This window comes from Lampetra fluviatilis, chromosome 32, assembly GCF_964198595.1.
Source record: "Lampetra fluviatilis chromosome 32, kcLamFluv1.1, whole genome shotgun sequence".
NCBI lineage: Eukaryota > Metazoa > Chordata > Hyperoartia > Petromyzontiformes > Petromyzontidae > Lampetra > Lampetra fluviatilis.
Window position 1 is genome coordinate 1754624 of NC_136306.1, and position 18116 is coordinate 1772739.

General features: G+C 47.3%; 1 protein-coding gene across 5 annotated transcripts in view; it reads right to left on the minus strand.

The window, feature by feature from the left end:
* Positions 1-18116, minus strand: part of LOC144943617 (ubiquitin carboxyl-terminal hydrolase 15-like) — a 68749-nt gene that overhangs the window by 18213 nt on the left and 32420 nt on the right. For 3 of the 5 annotated variants that reach the window (XM_078871234.1, XM_078871238.1, XM_078871239.1), the window contains 7 exons: positions 16744-16851; positions 12600-12732; positions 8552-8725; positions 7626-7784; positions 5820-6044; positions 5405-5488; positions 4904-4998 (listed from right to left, as the gene is read on the minus strand). In XM_078871234.1, the coding sequence (XP_078727360.1) occupies positions 4904-4998; positions 5405-5488; positions 5820-6044; positions 7626-7784; positions 8552-8725; positions 12600-12732; positions 16744-16851 (978 nt within the window). The remainder of the gene's footprint in view (positions 1-4903; positions 4999-5404; positions 5489-5819; positions 6045-7625; positions 7785-8551; positions 8726-12599; positions 12733-16743; positions 16852-18116) is intronic. The other 2 variants (XM_078871236.1, XM_078871237.1) reach the window with 2 other exon arrangements.

The window sequence follows — 18116 nt, forward strand, 5'->3', positions numbered from 1 at the left end:
TAAGATATCTATTGGGGATGTGTCGGCCTCGGGTGTTGTGTTGATATCGAGATCTTTGGCGGTTCCTTGTTTGTTAGGCACCGATTTTTTGGCTAAGATGCCCATTTTGATCAAAATCAATGAGAATTGTATTGAACTGCCGGGGGGCCGTCAAATCTCGTTTCTGCCATCGCCCTGGGGGCGACCTGCTTCGGCCGTACAAGTGCAGGCGCTGTCCGTCGCATCTGTGGACATCCCACCTGGTACACAGATGCTTATACCCTTGCGGTATCGGAAGCCCCTGCCTGATCGGCTAGGAGCAGTAGGGGTCTTGTTGTCACCGTCCGCCACGATAACAACCGGGTTGGCGTTAGTGGGGGCACAGACCATCGTCCGGCCGGATCAATTACCGTTTTTACAGGTGCTTAATGCGGGGGGAGAAAACGTCCGTGTCCCGGCCGGTACGGTTGTGGCACATGCCACTACGGCGTTTGCGACCCATGATTGTCCACATAGCCGGGGAGTTGTTGCTGGGGTTTCCGAGCCAAGGAGTTCGGATGATCGTTGGGTTGCTCATTTATGTGACGAAAATTCTTCCCTGTCCATGGAGCAACGTGGTGCGCTGCGTAAATTGTTGTTGACATATTCCGATGTGTTCAGCTCCGATGATTTGGATTTGGGCCGCACTTCCTTGCTTTACCATCACATTGAGACGGGCGATGCTGCCCCTATTCGATTAAATTCGCATCGGATGAGTCCTGCGGAGCGAGAACACGTACGGGGGGCAGTGGAAGACATGTTGGCTGCGGACATTATATCGCCATCTAACAGCCCATGGGGCGCTCCAGTCGTCTTGGTTAAGAAGAAGGATGGCAAATTGCGATTTTGTGTTGATTTCCGCAAATTGAATAAGATATCGGTGGCAGATGCGTACCCCCTGCCGCGTATGGATGACTCCCTCGACGCATTGTCGGGGGCTAAGTTCTTTTCCACACTGGACCTCTCTTCGGGATTTTGGCAGCTTCCCCTTGACGAGTCCTCACGGGAGAAAACCGCATTCCGTACGCCGCAGGGGTTATTTCAATTCAACTGTCTCCCGATGGGATTGAATGCGGCCCCTGCTACATTTCAAAGATTGATGGAGCTCGTTTTGACGGGGTTGCAGTGGGAGACATGTCTTATATATTTGGACGATATCATTGTCTTCAGCCGCACATTTGATGAGCATTTGACGCGGCTGGAGACAGTGTTCACGAGGATGCGCTCTGCCAAATTGAAATTCAAACCAAAGAAATGTCACCTACTGCAACGGTCCGTCCGCTATTTGGGGCACATTGTGAGCGCTGAGGGAGTGTCCACGGATCCGGAAAAGACGGCGTGCGTCCGGGATTGGCCGACTCCGGCCACCGTGGGGGATGTTCGGCGGTTTTTGGGATTTGCCTCGTATTACCGAAGATTCGTGCCGGGTTTTGCGACGATTGCGAGGCCTTTGCATCTCCTTACGGGTAAAGGACGGAAGTTCGTTTGGGGACAGCCGGAGGAGGCGGCCTTTTGGAGTCTGCGTGATCTATTGGCCACGGCCCCGACATTGGATTATCCCGATTTCGATCACCCATTCATTCTTGATACGGACGCGAGTGACACAGGTATTGGGGCGGTGTTATCACAGTCTAAAGGGGGTGTAGAGCGTGTCGTGGTGTATGGTAGCCGAGTCTTGTCTCCTGCGGAAACCCGCTACTGTGTCACTCGCAGAGAACTATTGGCGGTTGTTTTTTTCCTACGGCAATTTCGACCATACCTTTATGGTCGTTCTTTTATTGTGCGTACGGATCATGCGGCCTTGCAATATGCCCTTAAAATTGACCAGCCATCCGGACAGTTGGCACGTTGGTTGGACACGCTACAGGAATTTTCCTTCCAAATTCAACATCGGAAGGGAGTGCGCCATGCGAACGCTGACGCACTTTCCAGATTACCGCGTCGCGCCCCTTGTAAATGTGAGTCGGGGACGCATAGGTGTTCGCCGATTCCAAACCCCCCTCAGCCGCTCACGTTGGCCGTCGAGAAGTCGGACGCTCCGATGGAACCGGGACCGGCTGACGGGGTTTTGAATCTGCCGCGGTCTGTCTGGATCCGGGAACAGATGATGGATGAGTCATTGGTGTCCTTGCGGAAGCGGTCTGCTAAGGACAATGGGAGTCCGAGTACGGCTGTGGGGCCGCAAACCGCTCTCCGAGATGGTCTGCTTATGTGGCGGGAGGGGTTCCAGGAACGTTGGCGCCTGGTGGTACCAACGTCCTTGCGGTTCGAGTTGATTAGAACCCTCCATTGTGACACTCTCTTACATTTAGGGGTGCAGAAGACCTTGTTGACGTTGCAACGTCATTATTTTTGGCACGGCATGGCGACAGATGTCGTAGGGCACGTGCGCGCGTGCCCTGCGTGTGCACAACGTAAGCCGCCGAAACATCCTTACGTGCCGCCTCTCCAGTCGATTCAGGTGTCTCGAGTCAATGAATTGGTGGCGCTGGACATATTGGGACCTTTTCCACCATCGGCGAGGGGTAATAAATATTTGCTGGTAGGGGTTGAGTACCTCTCCCGTTGGCCGATGGCCTGGCCGTTGCCCGATCAGTCGGCCGCGGCCATTACCGACGCCTTTTTGTTTGGGTATATTATGGATAAGGGGGCGCCTGAGAGACTCCTCACGGACCAGGGCAGGAATTTCTCTTCTAAATTATTGGCGGAAGTGTGCGCGGGCCTTGGGACTAAGAAAGTACGGACATCCCCATACCATCCGCAGACGGATGGTATGGTTGAACGGCTGAACAGGACATTGTCTGCCATGCTTTGCCACACCGTGAGTGAACAACAATCAGATTGGGATCTGCACATCCCCGGGGTGCTTTCGGCGTACAGGATGACGCCTCATGCGGCTACAGGATATTCGCCGTTTTACCTTATGTATGGTCGGCAAAACGTGCCGCCGGTGGATGTGCAATTGGGAACTGGGGTGAAGGGACCTCGTAAACCACTTCCTGAATACATTCAGGACACGGTTCGCCGAGTCACGGAGGCGCGGGAGAATGCCCGCGTGGCTACGGCCAAAGCCCAGGCCCGGAACGAGCGATATGCGCGACGGTCTGAGGGGGAGTGCCCTTGGAAGGTTGGGGACCTAGCCTGGCTTCATTGTCCACAGGTACGTCCGGGGACCTCGCCGAAATTGCACAAACCCTGGCATGGTCCCGTACGCCTCATTGCGGTTCCCAACCCACAGTCAGCACGCGTCCAGATTGGGTCTCGTCGCTGGGTTGTGCATACGTCGCGCTTGAAACCATATGTTGCTCCCTTACATGATGCGTCATCCCCCAATGTTGCCTTGCCGGGGTCTGTTGCTGCTGACTCTCCCCTGCCTGCGTCCATTGATCTCGCTGGAGCGCCTGTCGTACCTGTTCCAGACAGGCCGGCCGTGACATTGCGGGGGACGAGGGGCCCTGCTCGGAGGACGCCTGCCAGGTCTGCGGGACCTTCGAGCCCTGCAGCCCTTCCGACCCGGCTGCGGGCACGGTCACAGGACAAGCCCAAGACTAACTCTTTAGGGACACGGGACGTCGGTGGACTTCCAGCTGCGACAGGGGGATTACCCCCTGTCATTCCTCGACTTTCATCGCGTTCCCGTTCTGCGAGTGGGCCGCCGACCGTCCGGGACGGGCCGGCGACCCGCACACGTTCCAAATCGCTTACGTTTCGTTGATTGTTGCTGTCTTGTTATTTTTTTCTTACAGTTGTATTTATTGCATGCTTTTGTACGTTCGTTGATGTTAATTGCGTTGTTGTTGTTCTTGCTGTTACATTATATGCTTAGTGTCCTTTAGGGGGGGAAGCTCGGTTCGCCGCATTACGATTTGCTATTGGTCAGCCGAGGTCGGCTGGGATTTTTCTACGGGGGAGGGTGGTGTAATGCGGGCGTAAGCGACCTTCCGGAGGTGACGTCACGGGGGGTGGAGTCATGTGACGTGGGGGGAAGGTTCGGGGCCTTAAGCGGGTAAACCGGAAGGGGAAGGCAGTCGGGGTGTGAGCGGAAAAGAGTGAGGCCACGCGGGCAAGTGTGGAGAGGGGGGGGCGCCGACGGCCATCGGGAGCCAACCCCGAAGATAAGAGGAAGCTGCGGAGTGGTGTGCAGCTGGGGAGGAGACAGCCAGGAGGGCTGCGTGTTAGAGGCAGCGGTGTGGCTGCCAGGAGGAGCTGCGGAGAGAGAGAGAGAGAGGGCTGCTTGTTAGAGGCAGCGGTGTGGCTGCCAGGAGGAGCTGCGGAGAGAGAGAGAGAGAGCAAGAAGCTGTGAGAGCTGCGGAGGGAGAAGAGCAGCAGCGAGTACAGCCAAGGGGGGCTGTGTGAGAGAAACAGCAGCGGAGCTGCTGTTGTGGATCGGGCCGACATTGGAGTCAGCACCGTGGAGAAGCTACAGAGTAAAGACAGCCGTGTGGGTGTACAGCACGAACCGAATAATAAAGGACACTGAGCCAGACATCGTGGTCCAGTCGTTTATTACACATCGATAAGCTTCTTCCCAAAACTATACGCACTGAAAGAGAAGCAAGAGTGAGACTAACATCTGCAAGTCAATTGGATGAGTCCAACACCATCCTCTTACGAGGTGGTGCACTGCGAGATACGAGGGGTTCCGAACGGACATTTGCCTCATGATACCAACTGATCGCACAATTGAGAGAAAAAAATGTGAAACAGGAATATACGCGGGAATTCAACAGAGGCGCAACATCAGTGTAATGTTCACATCTTATCATTCTCAGCGCCGAGGATCCCTCCTGCACACGCTTGATAAATGACTTGGTTTAGGATGCTCACACACACGTGAACACCGGCTGTTGAAAGTCAACGGAAGCCACGAAAAGGAAATGCTTACACAAATATGTCGTCTCTCTCAAGAATGTTGTTGAGCTTCTCATCCATTTGGAAAATCTTGTGAAACCTGTGGTTGTAAACATCTGCCACGACCATCTGCGAAAAAAGATCACGTTCGCACCATCACCGGAGGCCTTGGCTTCACGTCAGAGGCGTACGGGACGTGAAAATCGATATTCAGCTCGCCTTACGTTACGGAACAAAGAACCATTCAAATGCAGAAGAATCTAAATTACATTCGGAGATAAAACCGTACGTATCATTAGTATTTAACCGTACTTCACTATGCTGGTCAATGTACGGTGATAGAGGAGAGGGGCGCAGAACCCGGACCACGTTACAGAACGAACGACGGTACAACAGCCTGCGTTTCGATGAATAACACCGAATATTTTAACACGGGTTTCGTTGGGTAAATGGGTTCCAGAGAACACGGCATTGTTAACGACACGGCAGGCGGGTCGACGGCGGCAGCAGTGACGCGAGACGCGCAGGCCCTGACCTTGTGCGCGGGGACACCGGAGAGTTTGGAGAGGGCCACGCACAGATCGGAAATCTGACCCGACTTGGGCACGGTCACTTTGTACTGTGGACACGCAACGGAGCGCACACACGGCACAACACGCCACACGTTTGATCCACAAGCGCCAAAAAACGTTCTCAAGGCACTTCATCTTTGCGGACAGTGCGCAAACTGGGTTCAGGTGAACGAAAACAAAATGTATTGCAGTAATATACGCAGGTTTACGTCGGGGGATGCGTTCCCGAAAGGTGCGACGGACGAATATCGAAACGAGGTCAATAAAAGCGATTTAGATGGGGTAGGTGGTGGAGGCGAAGGCTGAGAGGCGACGGATAACGGGAACGGATGGGCGATGCGGTCAGCGTCGCATTCTCGTCGGCACGACAGAGCTCACCTGCGTGGGTTTTGACCGCGGGTCCATGCATATCAGGAACACCTCCATGTTCCTCTCCTTCTTCATGGGTAGCGGAAGGGTGAGGTAGCAGAACGGGTCGAAGGTCACGGACACCTTTGAGCACTCGGGGCAAACGAGCGTGGACTTGAAGAGGCCGTGGAAAATGTCCACAATGATGGAGTTGTTCCTCTTCTGGTGGTTGTCCCAGGCTTCGCGCGCCACCACCTGCGGGAACAACTTGGAACTATTTTAAACTATTTTTATTTTACCTGGTAAGGTTCACAGCGCGATACAGCTGAGCATGTAGACATTTAGAGCAGTCAAATACTCTAAAATGCATGTTGATTCTAAATGTGGATAAAAAAAACAGAGGACCCGGAGAAAAATACACGCGACCACGGGGAGAGACACATGCAAACTCAAAATATACAGGCGGGATGGAACCCATGACATCCTGTCTGTCAGGCAAAGTAGTTAACATCTCGCCACCGTGGCACAAATGTACGAGCAGCAGCTGTGACTGCTGGCAATCCAGATGGGTGCCAACAGGAGACCGATATTTTTTTATTTTATTCGACTAAATACACAAGCGCAGTTGTTACTGGATAACTCAATCGATGTGTCTACATGCCAAATACGGTATGTTTTAAATATTTTTTTTACTCTTGTTTTCTAAAAAAAAATAAAGTTTAGCATGACACAGAAAAATCGATCACCATCACATGAGCCAAATGAATCAGGGATTGAGCACTGGATGAGTCAACACAACTCCATGTGGCAAAGCTGGGGCTCGATAAATCATTTTTCCTGTAACCCATATTCCATTACAGAAATCCACGTCAGCTAGTTTTTGAATACAACTAATAAACATATTGTTATATATATACACACACTTTCCTTCGATTAGATTTTTTTTATGTACGTGGGAAGATAATGGTTAACGATGAAGATAAATTCAAAGGGTTTACGGTTTCCAAACTACAACACAACAGAGAGGCAGCAGCCAGGGGACACACACGTGCCACATTCCCACTACCACTGGGAAGCGGGAGCTGGGCCGCTGCTCGAACAGGGCCCAGCTTCTCGGCACGGACAGGAGAGAAATGCACATCGAACTTGCTGGGCATAAAGGTAGAGGAAGATATGGTTAACGCCACGCACAAATACTGCACTGGGTATGGATGGTTAATCGGACAACACGAATATGTGACTGTCGGATATGCGACGTAGTACTGAATTCCCTCGTCAGCCCTACCAGGGCCGGTCAGCCACCAGTTGGGATCGGTAGCCAGACACGGCAGCTCGACCTCACCAGGGCGTTTCATGCTCCTCACCCGATTCAAACTCAGAACTGCAACCAAACGGAACTGGGCCGAGCCCAATCCCCAGAGGTCATGGAAATACAGCTCGGATCCCCCTTCTCCAGCGGCACATCTGTTCCGAGCCATCGCAGGCCACTCAAGACACAGTTGGTTTTTCCACCACAGATTTGCCATGCCGAGCCAGAACCAAGTATTAAAACGCAACCCTCGCGGCGCTACGGGCAGAGCTAACGACGCAGTCGGGACACTGCCAGGGGACATGAAGTCACCGCGCCATCCGCACGACGCGTCCATCGCTTGACGACGTTGGTGGCGCCATGGCTCGGCTTCTGCAGCGACGAAGGAACTTGGTGCATCCCGAGCCAGCGCCGGGCAGGCTCGGCACAACCCCGGCGCGGTTCGAGTTTTGCGGTGGGGGAGAAAAGAGTAAGGGCTACGCGAGCGGCCGGTGGTGGTGGCGGGGGAGGGGGGCGAGCGGTGGCACCTCGTCGGGCCTCCCCTCCGCGTCCTTGAGCTCCACGTAGGGCTTGTTGAGGATGCGGTTGAGGTCCTCGTGCAGGCCGTCCAGCAGGAAGGCGAGCAGCTCCTGCGAGTCCTGCTGCTGGTAGCCCGAGAACTGTGGAGCAAACCTCCCCACCTGCGTCTGCAATGGCCACAACGGAGGCACGCAACCGGCAATGGGGGGGGGGGGGGGGCTGGGCCGATGTCCACACACCGTGGTCTCGCGTGATCCGCTTGTGCACTCACAATGGCGTTAGGGGGCTATTTTGACAATTTAGGCTTTTATTAGAAAATATTTGCATTGCAAGGCCAAATACAGCTATTGCACCTCCGATTAGCATGGTTGGCTACGTACGGTGCGAAAGAAATTCAAAATAGCTACATATCTATGGGACCTTTGTGCCAGAATTTAAATTATGAAAAATAAGAACAGGTATTACCCTATCTGGCAATAAAACAGGAGGTGTTAAGATATTCAAACACCAAATAGACACCTTTTGCAAGGAATCAAGTTCGCATTAACCACACATACTTGTGGTGAACATGCAAACAAATATGCTCTGATAATAACCTATTCATATTTTGTAATACCTTGATACTTGCAAAATTGTCCATTTTGTACACACAGCTGCTGCTGGTGGAAGAACAAAGAAGGGCAAAAAAACTATTGATTCTCAAATGGAATGCTGACCCTGAATCGTGGGGATTTGTTGGACAAAGGGGGGGGTCGAACCGTCACGTATCTATTGTTCACAGCACAATTGTCGACTCTTGTCGGCAAACATCTCGCCGTAGCAGCGGCTTTGAGCAGTGTTTTCACTGGGCAATGTTGCACGGACACTGGGAACGTGTGGGAGAGGGGGGGGGGGCGACACTCCGAGTCACCCCCGCGCGCGAGCCCACGCTCACCTTGAAGGCGCGCGGGGTGACGTAGCTGTAGCGGCCGGACCAGATCTGCTTGGTGAGGTCGGCGTACGCCTTGGCGATCTCCCCCTTCATGCCCAGCGGGTTCTCGTTGTTCAGCTCGCTCACGTACTTGTTGTTGACGAAGTACTCGGTCAGCGGCGGGGTGTTGCTTAGGCACTGTGGGGCGGCATTGGTGACGCGTCACATGATGCATAACAATGTACCGCTCCCCTCTCCCCCCCCGCATGCACATTCAATTCATGCGACCTCTTTCTCAGCATCTAAATAATGAATAAAAGATAAGAATAGGCTTTACGCTTTCTGGAAATATTAATACTTTGATAATACAGGGTTTTGTTGGGTTATAACGCGTAAATATATCGATGTGTCGTTAACCCGCCACCACCCGACACAGCCAATTAGTAACGTTTGTCACGTAAAGAGAACGTGGCCAATTCGTTACTAGTACAGCACACCGGTTGTGTGTTGGATAGCCAAGCCACAATATTCACTTCTTACAAAGTGGCACTCATGCTCTTGACCAGTAAGAGATGACAGGGCAACTCCTGATCGGGATTTCAACAAATAACTTTGCAATCAAGAGTCAAGCAAGGCTACTGCTACGATGCTACCCTGTTGGTTTTACAAGGAAGTATAATATAAAAAAATAACTAGTACAGTAATTTTCGTGATATTTTTGGCCATTTATTTTGCCATTACATTTATAATTCTACAAAGTGGCCACAATGTTTTGGGGACTAAAAACATGGAATTTCCACGTTCCTATGGCAGGGATGATTAAGCACCCACGTCAATTTTGAAAATCTTTCTGCAAAAAAACTATTTGAACCATTCACACATTACAATGATATTGTACCATGCCTGCCGGAATAACATTATGACAAAATACTGCCAACACTAATAAAACTTTCCAAGGTAGTGTTTTGCATTCTTTGGTTTTAACTAAAAAAAATAATGGAAATGTCCTTACAAACATTTCCCAGATTCATGTTGTTTCAAAATAACTGTAAAAATTGGAGGGAGAAATTTTCCAATTAACAAACGTAGACTTATTTTCAGAGATGATTTGCAAAAAAATTCATTTTTACAATAAATTGTGACTAATATTATATCCCAATAAACAAGCATATGACTAATGGCATGTGTGCAGCATGGTGAATGTGGTTCTGGTTGTAGAGAAACAGCAATTAAATTGCATGGCTGCAATGGATGCTACAACATCAACTTGTTCGTCATATATTTTAAGAACACGGTATTAATTATATACTAACTTAACAAAAGCTGAATACCTGCATTGGTGAAAATTACTTTCACCAGGCTTATCTCAAACTTCCCATTATAAGGTAAAATACAGTGAAAATGCATACCTGTCAACCTATACGGTTTACCCATATTTTTGTACAGGGAAATTTAGTTTTCAGGTCCATACGGCGTACAGCCGTTTCAATACGAGCAAATCATTTATATTTGTGTGCTTCTACCTTGTGATGGGACTTTATAGGATGAACGTTGAGATTTATAAGGGCACGGGGTGACCAATGAGGTCTGAATTGGTCTGTGAGAAGGTAAGGCACTGATAAGGAGTTGACAGGCATGAACATGTAATAATTGAGAATATTAAGTCCACCCAAGAAATCTGTAAATTATAAATATCTCAATATATGCATTGATATACAGTAATAATGTTTGACCCTGATCAATCCACTGATGGATGAAGGCATCCCCAGTGCTGGAGATCATGGGACAGTTTTAATGTCAAGATAAACTTGTTCAACCAAAAATAACTCAAGAGACAAGAGTAAATAGTGTCATCGCAAACTGTTTCAGACATCACTCATGATTAATGTTGGCTGTGGCAGGGAATCAAACTAGGAATATGGGGTTTAAATGTGTCTATATAAATAAGACAACAACAACTAAGATAAGCATGCTGAAAGGGCCATTTCATAAATGTACACATCGCAATTATATCAGAATCTGAATATTTATTTATACTCGAGGAATATGATGAGCCACACAGCTCTTTTCCACATATGTCCAGTAGGGGCAGTACAGTTGGCCTTACAATGTAAAGATTTTCGAATAAAAGCCTAAATTGAGATCATGAAAGCCTACGTGTTCAACGAATTAAAAATGTCTATCCTCTCAAATAATTGTGACAATCAAAAAAAATGCAGATGGGATACGTACACAATAACATTGTGGCAATTACAACTAAATTATTACAACTAAATTATTACAACTAAATAATTACAACTACCCGCACCTCTGATTAGCATGGTTGGCTATGTACGGTGCGAAAGAAGTTAAACATACGTCCATACTGTATGATCCAAAAATATATACAGGATCCAAAAATATATACATGATCGTTCAAAGAAACTTTCATTCCCACAAATATCAGTCTGATAAAAACAAAAAAAATATCCTGCAAATGCACTTTTCCACCACCTATAGCCCTGCAATTTCAATACGAGGCACGACAGAAAAGCATTTTCCATTATCTACTCCCATAAGAGACCACGCGATGGAACAGCAAGGAAACATTATTATTTCTTCCACAATACGTTTGAAGGCTCCATCACAATTACTCAAGTTAACCTCAACCCTCCTTTCCATGGTGTGGATGAGTGGCCGGTGAACTTTCCACCAGTGCCTGGCTGTAATGGAGTGGTTGATAACTGGGCTGAGACCATCACACGATGTACACAGTACCACCCTTGAGAGGTTCATGTGGCGCAAAGCCAGAATAAAAGTGGTGCTTGGCTCAGTATTCCAACGTGCTTTAAGCCCTTGTCATCCACGAGCCACCTTCAGCACACAAAACCTTCAAACCTCATGTCACGTTCACCTTCCCCGTTGTAACACTGCCAGTCGTGCAAGTGCAAAGAAAAATACATTATCGAGTGAAACGGCACCTATTTATGCGAATATCAACGACACTTGAGACCGAAGTGAAGAAGAAAAATCGGTGCGTGCCCTCACCATGCGTGCATTGAAACATGCGTGGCAATATTAATAATTTACGATCCATAGAAATATTTATTAAAGCGTCACATTATAGTAAATGGACCAAACGGCTGCAAAAAAATGAAAAAATAAGGCGATGATACAAATGTGTGGTTTGAACCGCACAAAAAAAAAGTGATTCTTCAATGGAATTAAAACCCAGAATTGTGACAATCCACAATATCGCGCAAGGAGCGGAGGGGGGTAAAACCACCGCACTTGATTGACTACAGTTAGATACAAGTGCAGCCGTTTTGATCAAATTCACTGCTGGATGGCGGCCTTCCCACACCTTGCAGGTCAGCAGGGGTTGGTGAGGGCAGGGATCATAGACCAGGGGGTTTAGTACAGTACATCGACGGATTTTGCTACATCGCCCCCTGCGTTGCCCACAACGTAACCCAAAAGCAGCAGCAGCAGTGGCGGCAGCCTCTAATAGAGACTCGCCCTAATCACGGTGGTCGTCCATCCTCTCACTCGAGTGGTGAGTATTCATCTATTCACCACGGCCATGTGGTGTCGCGCACGGTGCACACCGGCAACAACAACTCCCGCCGTTCGCCACCAAGCGGCGATTATTTTGCTGCTATAAATTTCTACGTGATGAAGCACTTTGTTGAGCTGTCATTTGTGGCTGGGTCGCTTCTGCAAAAGAAGCTAATATCTCAGTGGGCTTTACCTGGTAAGATAAAAAACAAAATGGTTTATTTGTATTTATTTTTAGGTGATTTGCTTACCTTTTCGATGCACTCCGATTGTGTTTTTTGTATTTTTGTTGTTGTAACGTTCTGACCCACCCCCCTACTGGATACCTGTGTAAAAGAGCTTCATAGCTCATCGGATTCCTCCAATATAAATATTCTGATTCTGGCTATGGTGCTTGTGCCAGGCTAGGTGCGCCGCGATGCCACGCAAAGCACCGAAAGGCTCCCGGGCAGGTCACGTGGCAGTCCCACGTGTTATGGGTTGACTAGTTGAGATGGGCCGGCACATAGGAGGCCACAAGGGTGCGCGTGCACACCTGTATGGCGGAGTTCATGAAGCACGTGTTGCCCAAGTTGCTGAGTCCGCAGAGTCCGGGCTGTGAGGTCCCGCGGCCGGGCTCCCTGTAGTCGTAGGAGCTGTAGCCGTAGCTGTTGTAGCCACTGCTGGAGCTGAGGCACAACGAAACGCACACAACCCGGACACTTGACGCCGCGCCAGCCACGCAAGGCTCCCCGTGAAGTAAGTGTTTTCAATCATGCGGTTTAAGGAAAATAAAATAATTCATCAGAGTTTTGTTTTTTAAACCATTACATGGAGAAGGCATCATTTACTTCTAAATGTGCATGGGAAGCAATATGTATTGAATAACACACCAATACGGACATACGTGTGGGAATGAGGAAAAAATGTACAAATCCAAAATGAGAATTATCCATGTAGCCCATTATTCAGATAATAAAATAAATAAGAAGTGGCCTTTTATTAATGTTCGATCTAGTCTTACTTATCTTAGTCATGTGACTATGTCAATGTACATTTAACATCGCACAATGAAAATGTTTTGATCATCACTCAAAAACTCCCACTTCTTCAAACCATTTGGAAAGACGGAAAAATTACCTCAAAGTTAAAATTAACCTCCGTTTCCTTAATGTTTGAGTCAAAGAAATGTACACAAAGTTAAAACGTTTCTGAACATCTCTTGACTACCCTCATGAATTACTTGCATTCAAGCCTAACCCAATATCCCATTCTCACGCTACTAGTAGACCATCTCACGCCACTCGTCAACTGTACTGAACAATTTTTTATTTTACCAGGTAAGGCCCACTAAGCTATACAGCCCTTTTTCAGAAGCAACCTAGCCACAAATGATAGCTAAACCAAGTGGGCGTATCACCTGGAAACTCTTCGCAGCCAAATACTCTAAATGAGTCTAAATGTGGATGGAAAACCCGGAGGACCCAGAGAAAAATCCACGCAACCACGCGGAGAAAGACAAATATACAGACGTCGGAAACGAACCCAGGACCTCCTCCTGTGTACCAAGCGAGGTAGCTGAAATCTTGCCACCGTGGCACCCATGACGGCAGAATGTTAACATTGATTGCATTTCAACAGCACGAGGTGTATAGGCATCGATACACCCGTGAGTTCAGAGCTGCTTTGTATGCACAAGAGCTACAATCGGCCCATCCATTCATCCAATGGCCTCGGAAAATATAGAATGCAAATGAAGTCACACTGTACACGCTGAGTTTCAATTTCAGCTCAAGGCCGAGCATCCTATCAATAAATGTCTCAACCAGCGTCATCAAAACCAACTCGCGTGGATATTCATACAATTTTTTGCGTGTATATATAAATGGTTTTACTTTCGAATTTAATCCATGAAATACCTCAATAAAACAATGTCCCTTGGGCACGTGAATGCCGATTGATATGCATTACCGTATTAACATTTTGACAGCTTATGAATATGTAGAGTGGAAACACGGCCAAACTCACAACATATACTGGTTTGTACATTTACTCTTAATACAATCAGGAGGAAATGTATGTGAATAACAAAAAGATGGTCCGATTTTTTTCGGCAATTTCTTTACAGATTTTCTTAATTGGAATGTGGTAACCAGTTCACAATGACCTACCACTTCAAAATAATTGGTTTAAATGTCAACTTTAACACAAAAGCATAGTACGATGAATTATCCTTAAGAGGCCACAGTTAGATGACAATGCCCTAGAAAAACCGTAATCTACATTTGCGTGAACTGCCTTGGTCACGAGCATGCTAAACACATGCAATCCACCTAATGCAAGGGACATTTTACAAAGGGTCATCCCACTACCGACAGGGCACTGCTGAATCATAAGGGTGATGGGGTTACACGGAACTAATCATATTGACCTCCAAGTCACAGTCACAGTGCTCAGCCTAGTAATGAAGAAATCGATGTGTGTTTAGAAGCATTTGGCTGCTATAGATTCCCACGTGATAATCCACTTCGTTAGGCTAACACTTGTGGCCAGTCACTTCTGAACAAGAGCTATACAAGCTCAGTGGGCCTTACCTGGTCAAAAATAAATAGTTCAGTTGAATAGTTCAGTAAAGCGCTTAGACCAGGCACTATGGGTGAACTTCCAGTGGTTATTCAATAGGCCTCAAGCTGAAAACCAGGCACATCTGATTACTGCGTGCAACACCTGCCCATTTAACACGATCTCAGAACCTAGTTGAACTTGAACTAGTTTGTCATGTTAATAAAGTGGCCGCAAGGGGGACCTTTTGTACGCTCCACGTACAAATGCTGCAAATTAAGAGTTCATCATTTTTTGGGAAGGTAAAGTTGTTCTAAGCCACGTACGTCATAAGACTGTCAAGCAGGCCAGGCGTATTGGTGCCCATCTGCTATCCGGTGCTTTGGGAGGACAGGTTGTGGTTGATGCGAGTTGACACGGAAATGGCAGCACGACAAATGGCTTCTTTGCATCCATGTGCAGACGTTGCAGTCTTATCTCAGTGTGCATGGTTGTTCTTAGGCGACTCGTGTTCCCCACATGTAGAACACTCATTGACCAAGAATTGAACAAAAAAATGGCAATGAAGGAGCATCCTGAATAAGTCTTGGTAATCTCTGCGAGGCTCTTCTAGACAGGTAATCCTGTTTGATCTCACTTTGAACATTAACGGTTGACAAGTAAATGTAATCACTTTTTTGTCAAGTACAATTCTTGTAGGATGTATTTTATTGTTAACTTTGAAGCTGTAAATATAGGAGCCTGCACAGCAGGTTCAAAAGCTCCAATTAGCACGGTTGGCTACGTACAGTGCGAAAGAAGTTCATCATACATACATGACTATACAACAGGGGCAAGAGGAAACAGCCGAGGCTGACAACTACCCATGCATTCGTGACGTCTTGAATTGCGAAGGTGAGGTGTCCACAAATAAACAAATGAAGGGAGAATTAACTCCTGACAAGTCAGATTATTGACACCAAAAACAGAAAAGAGATAAATCTTTAAAAACATGTACACAATTGTTTACATCGTCAGATGCCATTCATATGTTTAGTTTTTTTTACCCAGGAAAGCCTCAACTCTTTTTCAGTAGGGTCCTGTCGCATTTTCCAATGAGTAATTAGCAGGAAGTTTTTTTTTGCCATTGGGATGCTTGACCAATCCCAGTTACGTTGTCCATTATATATTCGCTACGAGCGTACACCGCAGCAACCAGAGAAACCCATACAGACATACAAGCTCCACACAGACGGGTGCCAGAGTCAGGAATCGAACCCAGGCCCCTCTTAATGTGAGGCACAAGTGTTACTACTGCGCCACCCTGCCACGCATAATTGGGTACATTCGCATAGCTCAGATTACATTCCCTTGACAGACTGTCATGCTAAAATGATACACTTATTTTCTGCTGTAAACACACTCACTTAGCTGTTTACTTGGCTGTGCAATTCATCTTGTTTTACCAGGTGGCAGGGAAATGACAGGAGGTTACAGTCTCACTGATTGAGAAAGGCATCCACTGCCACGTAATATTTAAGTCTTATGGTAGACAAACAAAAATGCCATTCACAATGTCAGCCTTGCCATTAAAGCATTTTTCTGGAATGGCTGCTCATGTTATTTTGTTTATTTTACTTTGAATTTTCCCACAATCCGTGCATTTGCAACCTGTTTTAGGTTCACTCTACATCACAAACATTATTATAATGGGGGACGATTACAAAATGTTGATATTACCAGCCTTTTCCTGACATCCTAGAGTCCATCATACTTCAAGCACCGTACTATTCTACTGAGCCAGGCAAACAAATGTGAAGCTGTGTTGATCGCTCACAGACCAAGTTACGCATTTAAAACTGCCCGTGATGGGACTTTCCTGTGGAGTCATTTGTGAGAAAAGGGTGATATCAAAACCTGTTCCACTTGATAACAAGTTCCTACCCTGGGTTAAGGCTCAAGTCCAGGAAGTACGCACCGCTAAGTCTGTACCGAGACAAAGGAATTACAGAGCATTAGCCCCTCGAGTGACTCGGCCACCTCGAAGGTCAGAGAGCCCCCGTTCTGCTGGGCACTGACAAGAAGCAGGAGGTGCGGCGATGATGCACCAAGGGGCAAAGCAGCGGTGTGGGGCATGAAAACAAACGGCGCAGACTTACGTTCGGCCGTAGCCAGAAGAATAGGTGCTGGAGCCAATGGCAAGAGAGGAGGAAGCAGAAGAGAGGCCTGGGGAGGTGGGGAAGCTGCCACTTGTGCCGCTGCTGGCTCTGCCAAAGGCAACGCGACACCAGCACAAGGGAACAGAGACAGGAGCTGCCCTCAGGGCCCAGGCCTCGATGAGCAGAGAAGGCCTTACAGTGTTGCGAGGGGTTGCCGCGATATGGTGATGCTATGATATATATCGTACGATATCAGATCCACGATAATCGTACCATCGGTTTTGCAAGATGTCGTCATATCGTGATCGTTTTTAAATGACACTCAAAAAACTATTTACTGAATAAAATATATTCTATGTAAATGAGTGTTGTGAGTAATAATTTCTGAAGTAAATGACAGCCCGGCGGTAATAGGACATCACAACTTTGGTATATCTTCAATTACTTAGGTCTCGTGGAACCGATAGCTTGGGCATTTGTGTTATAGATTGTAAAGTTGGATTTATTGGAGGACTTATGGCAGGCTAATGCAGTTGAAAAACTGTTATTTAATCATGATGTGTACTGGAAGTACAGCACAGGACAAAAACAATGCAATCAAAATGTAAAACACAATTACAGTGGTATGGGAAACTGACATCACGATAAGGCATGTCGTGAAAAATGTTATCGCGGCAATCCTACACCGAATAAAGAGGCGTAACTATGTTTACTATGACAGCGTCACAAGCGTGACCACCCACAACATGTACTCTTACCGTGTGACGGTAGTGCTATGGATGCAGAGGTGCACAACGTATAATCCGTGGATCGGATCAATTAGGGAAGGAAAGTGCATTTACTAAGTTCAATAATCATGAAATGTGGCACCGAAGTTGCAATGTACGGGCATACTGTAAACATTACATCAGAGACTGATACAACTGAAGAACAATCACCCGCCTGGTCAAAGAGACTGTGCACACCTGCATTGAGAAAACACCAAATGTGTTTCCCAAAGGTAATTTTGCTATACATTTGGGCCACATTAACATTTCGATAAAATGGGCAAAAACACACCACGTGGGCAATTTTCCCGATTGCTGGTGACGAAGACATTGGAATGCTCTATTTGAACAGACAAGAAGAACATCTGCCAATGCATCAATGAGTTCCAGACAGTACAAATAACAGATCTATTACCTGCCGTCAACACGGCATCATGAAGACTTGAGAATGTGAAAACTTCAGATTCGTTACAGAAATTTTCTAAAATGCATTTAATCTCTGGAGCATATCTTATTCATTTATATATTTATTAGACATTAAGTGAAATTAAAAATATTGCAATGAAAATAGTATTACTGGAGCATAACATATCCTATTGCGCATAC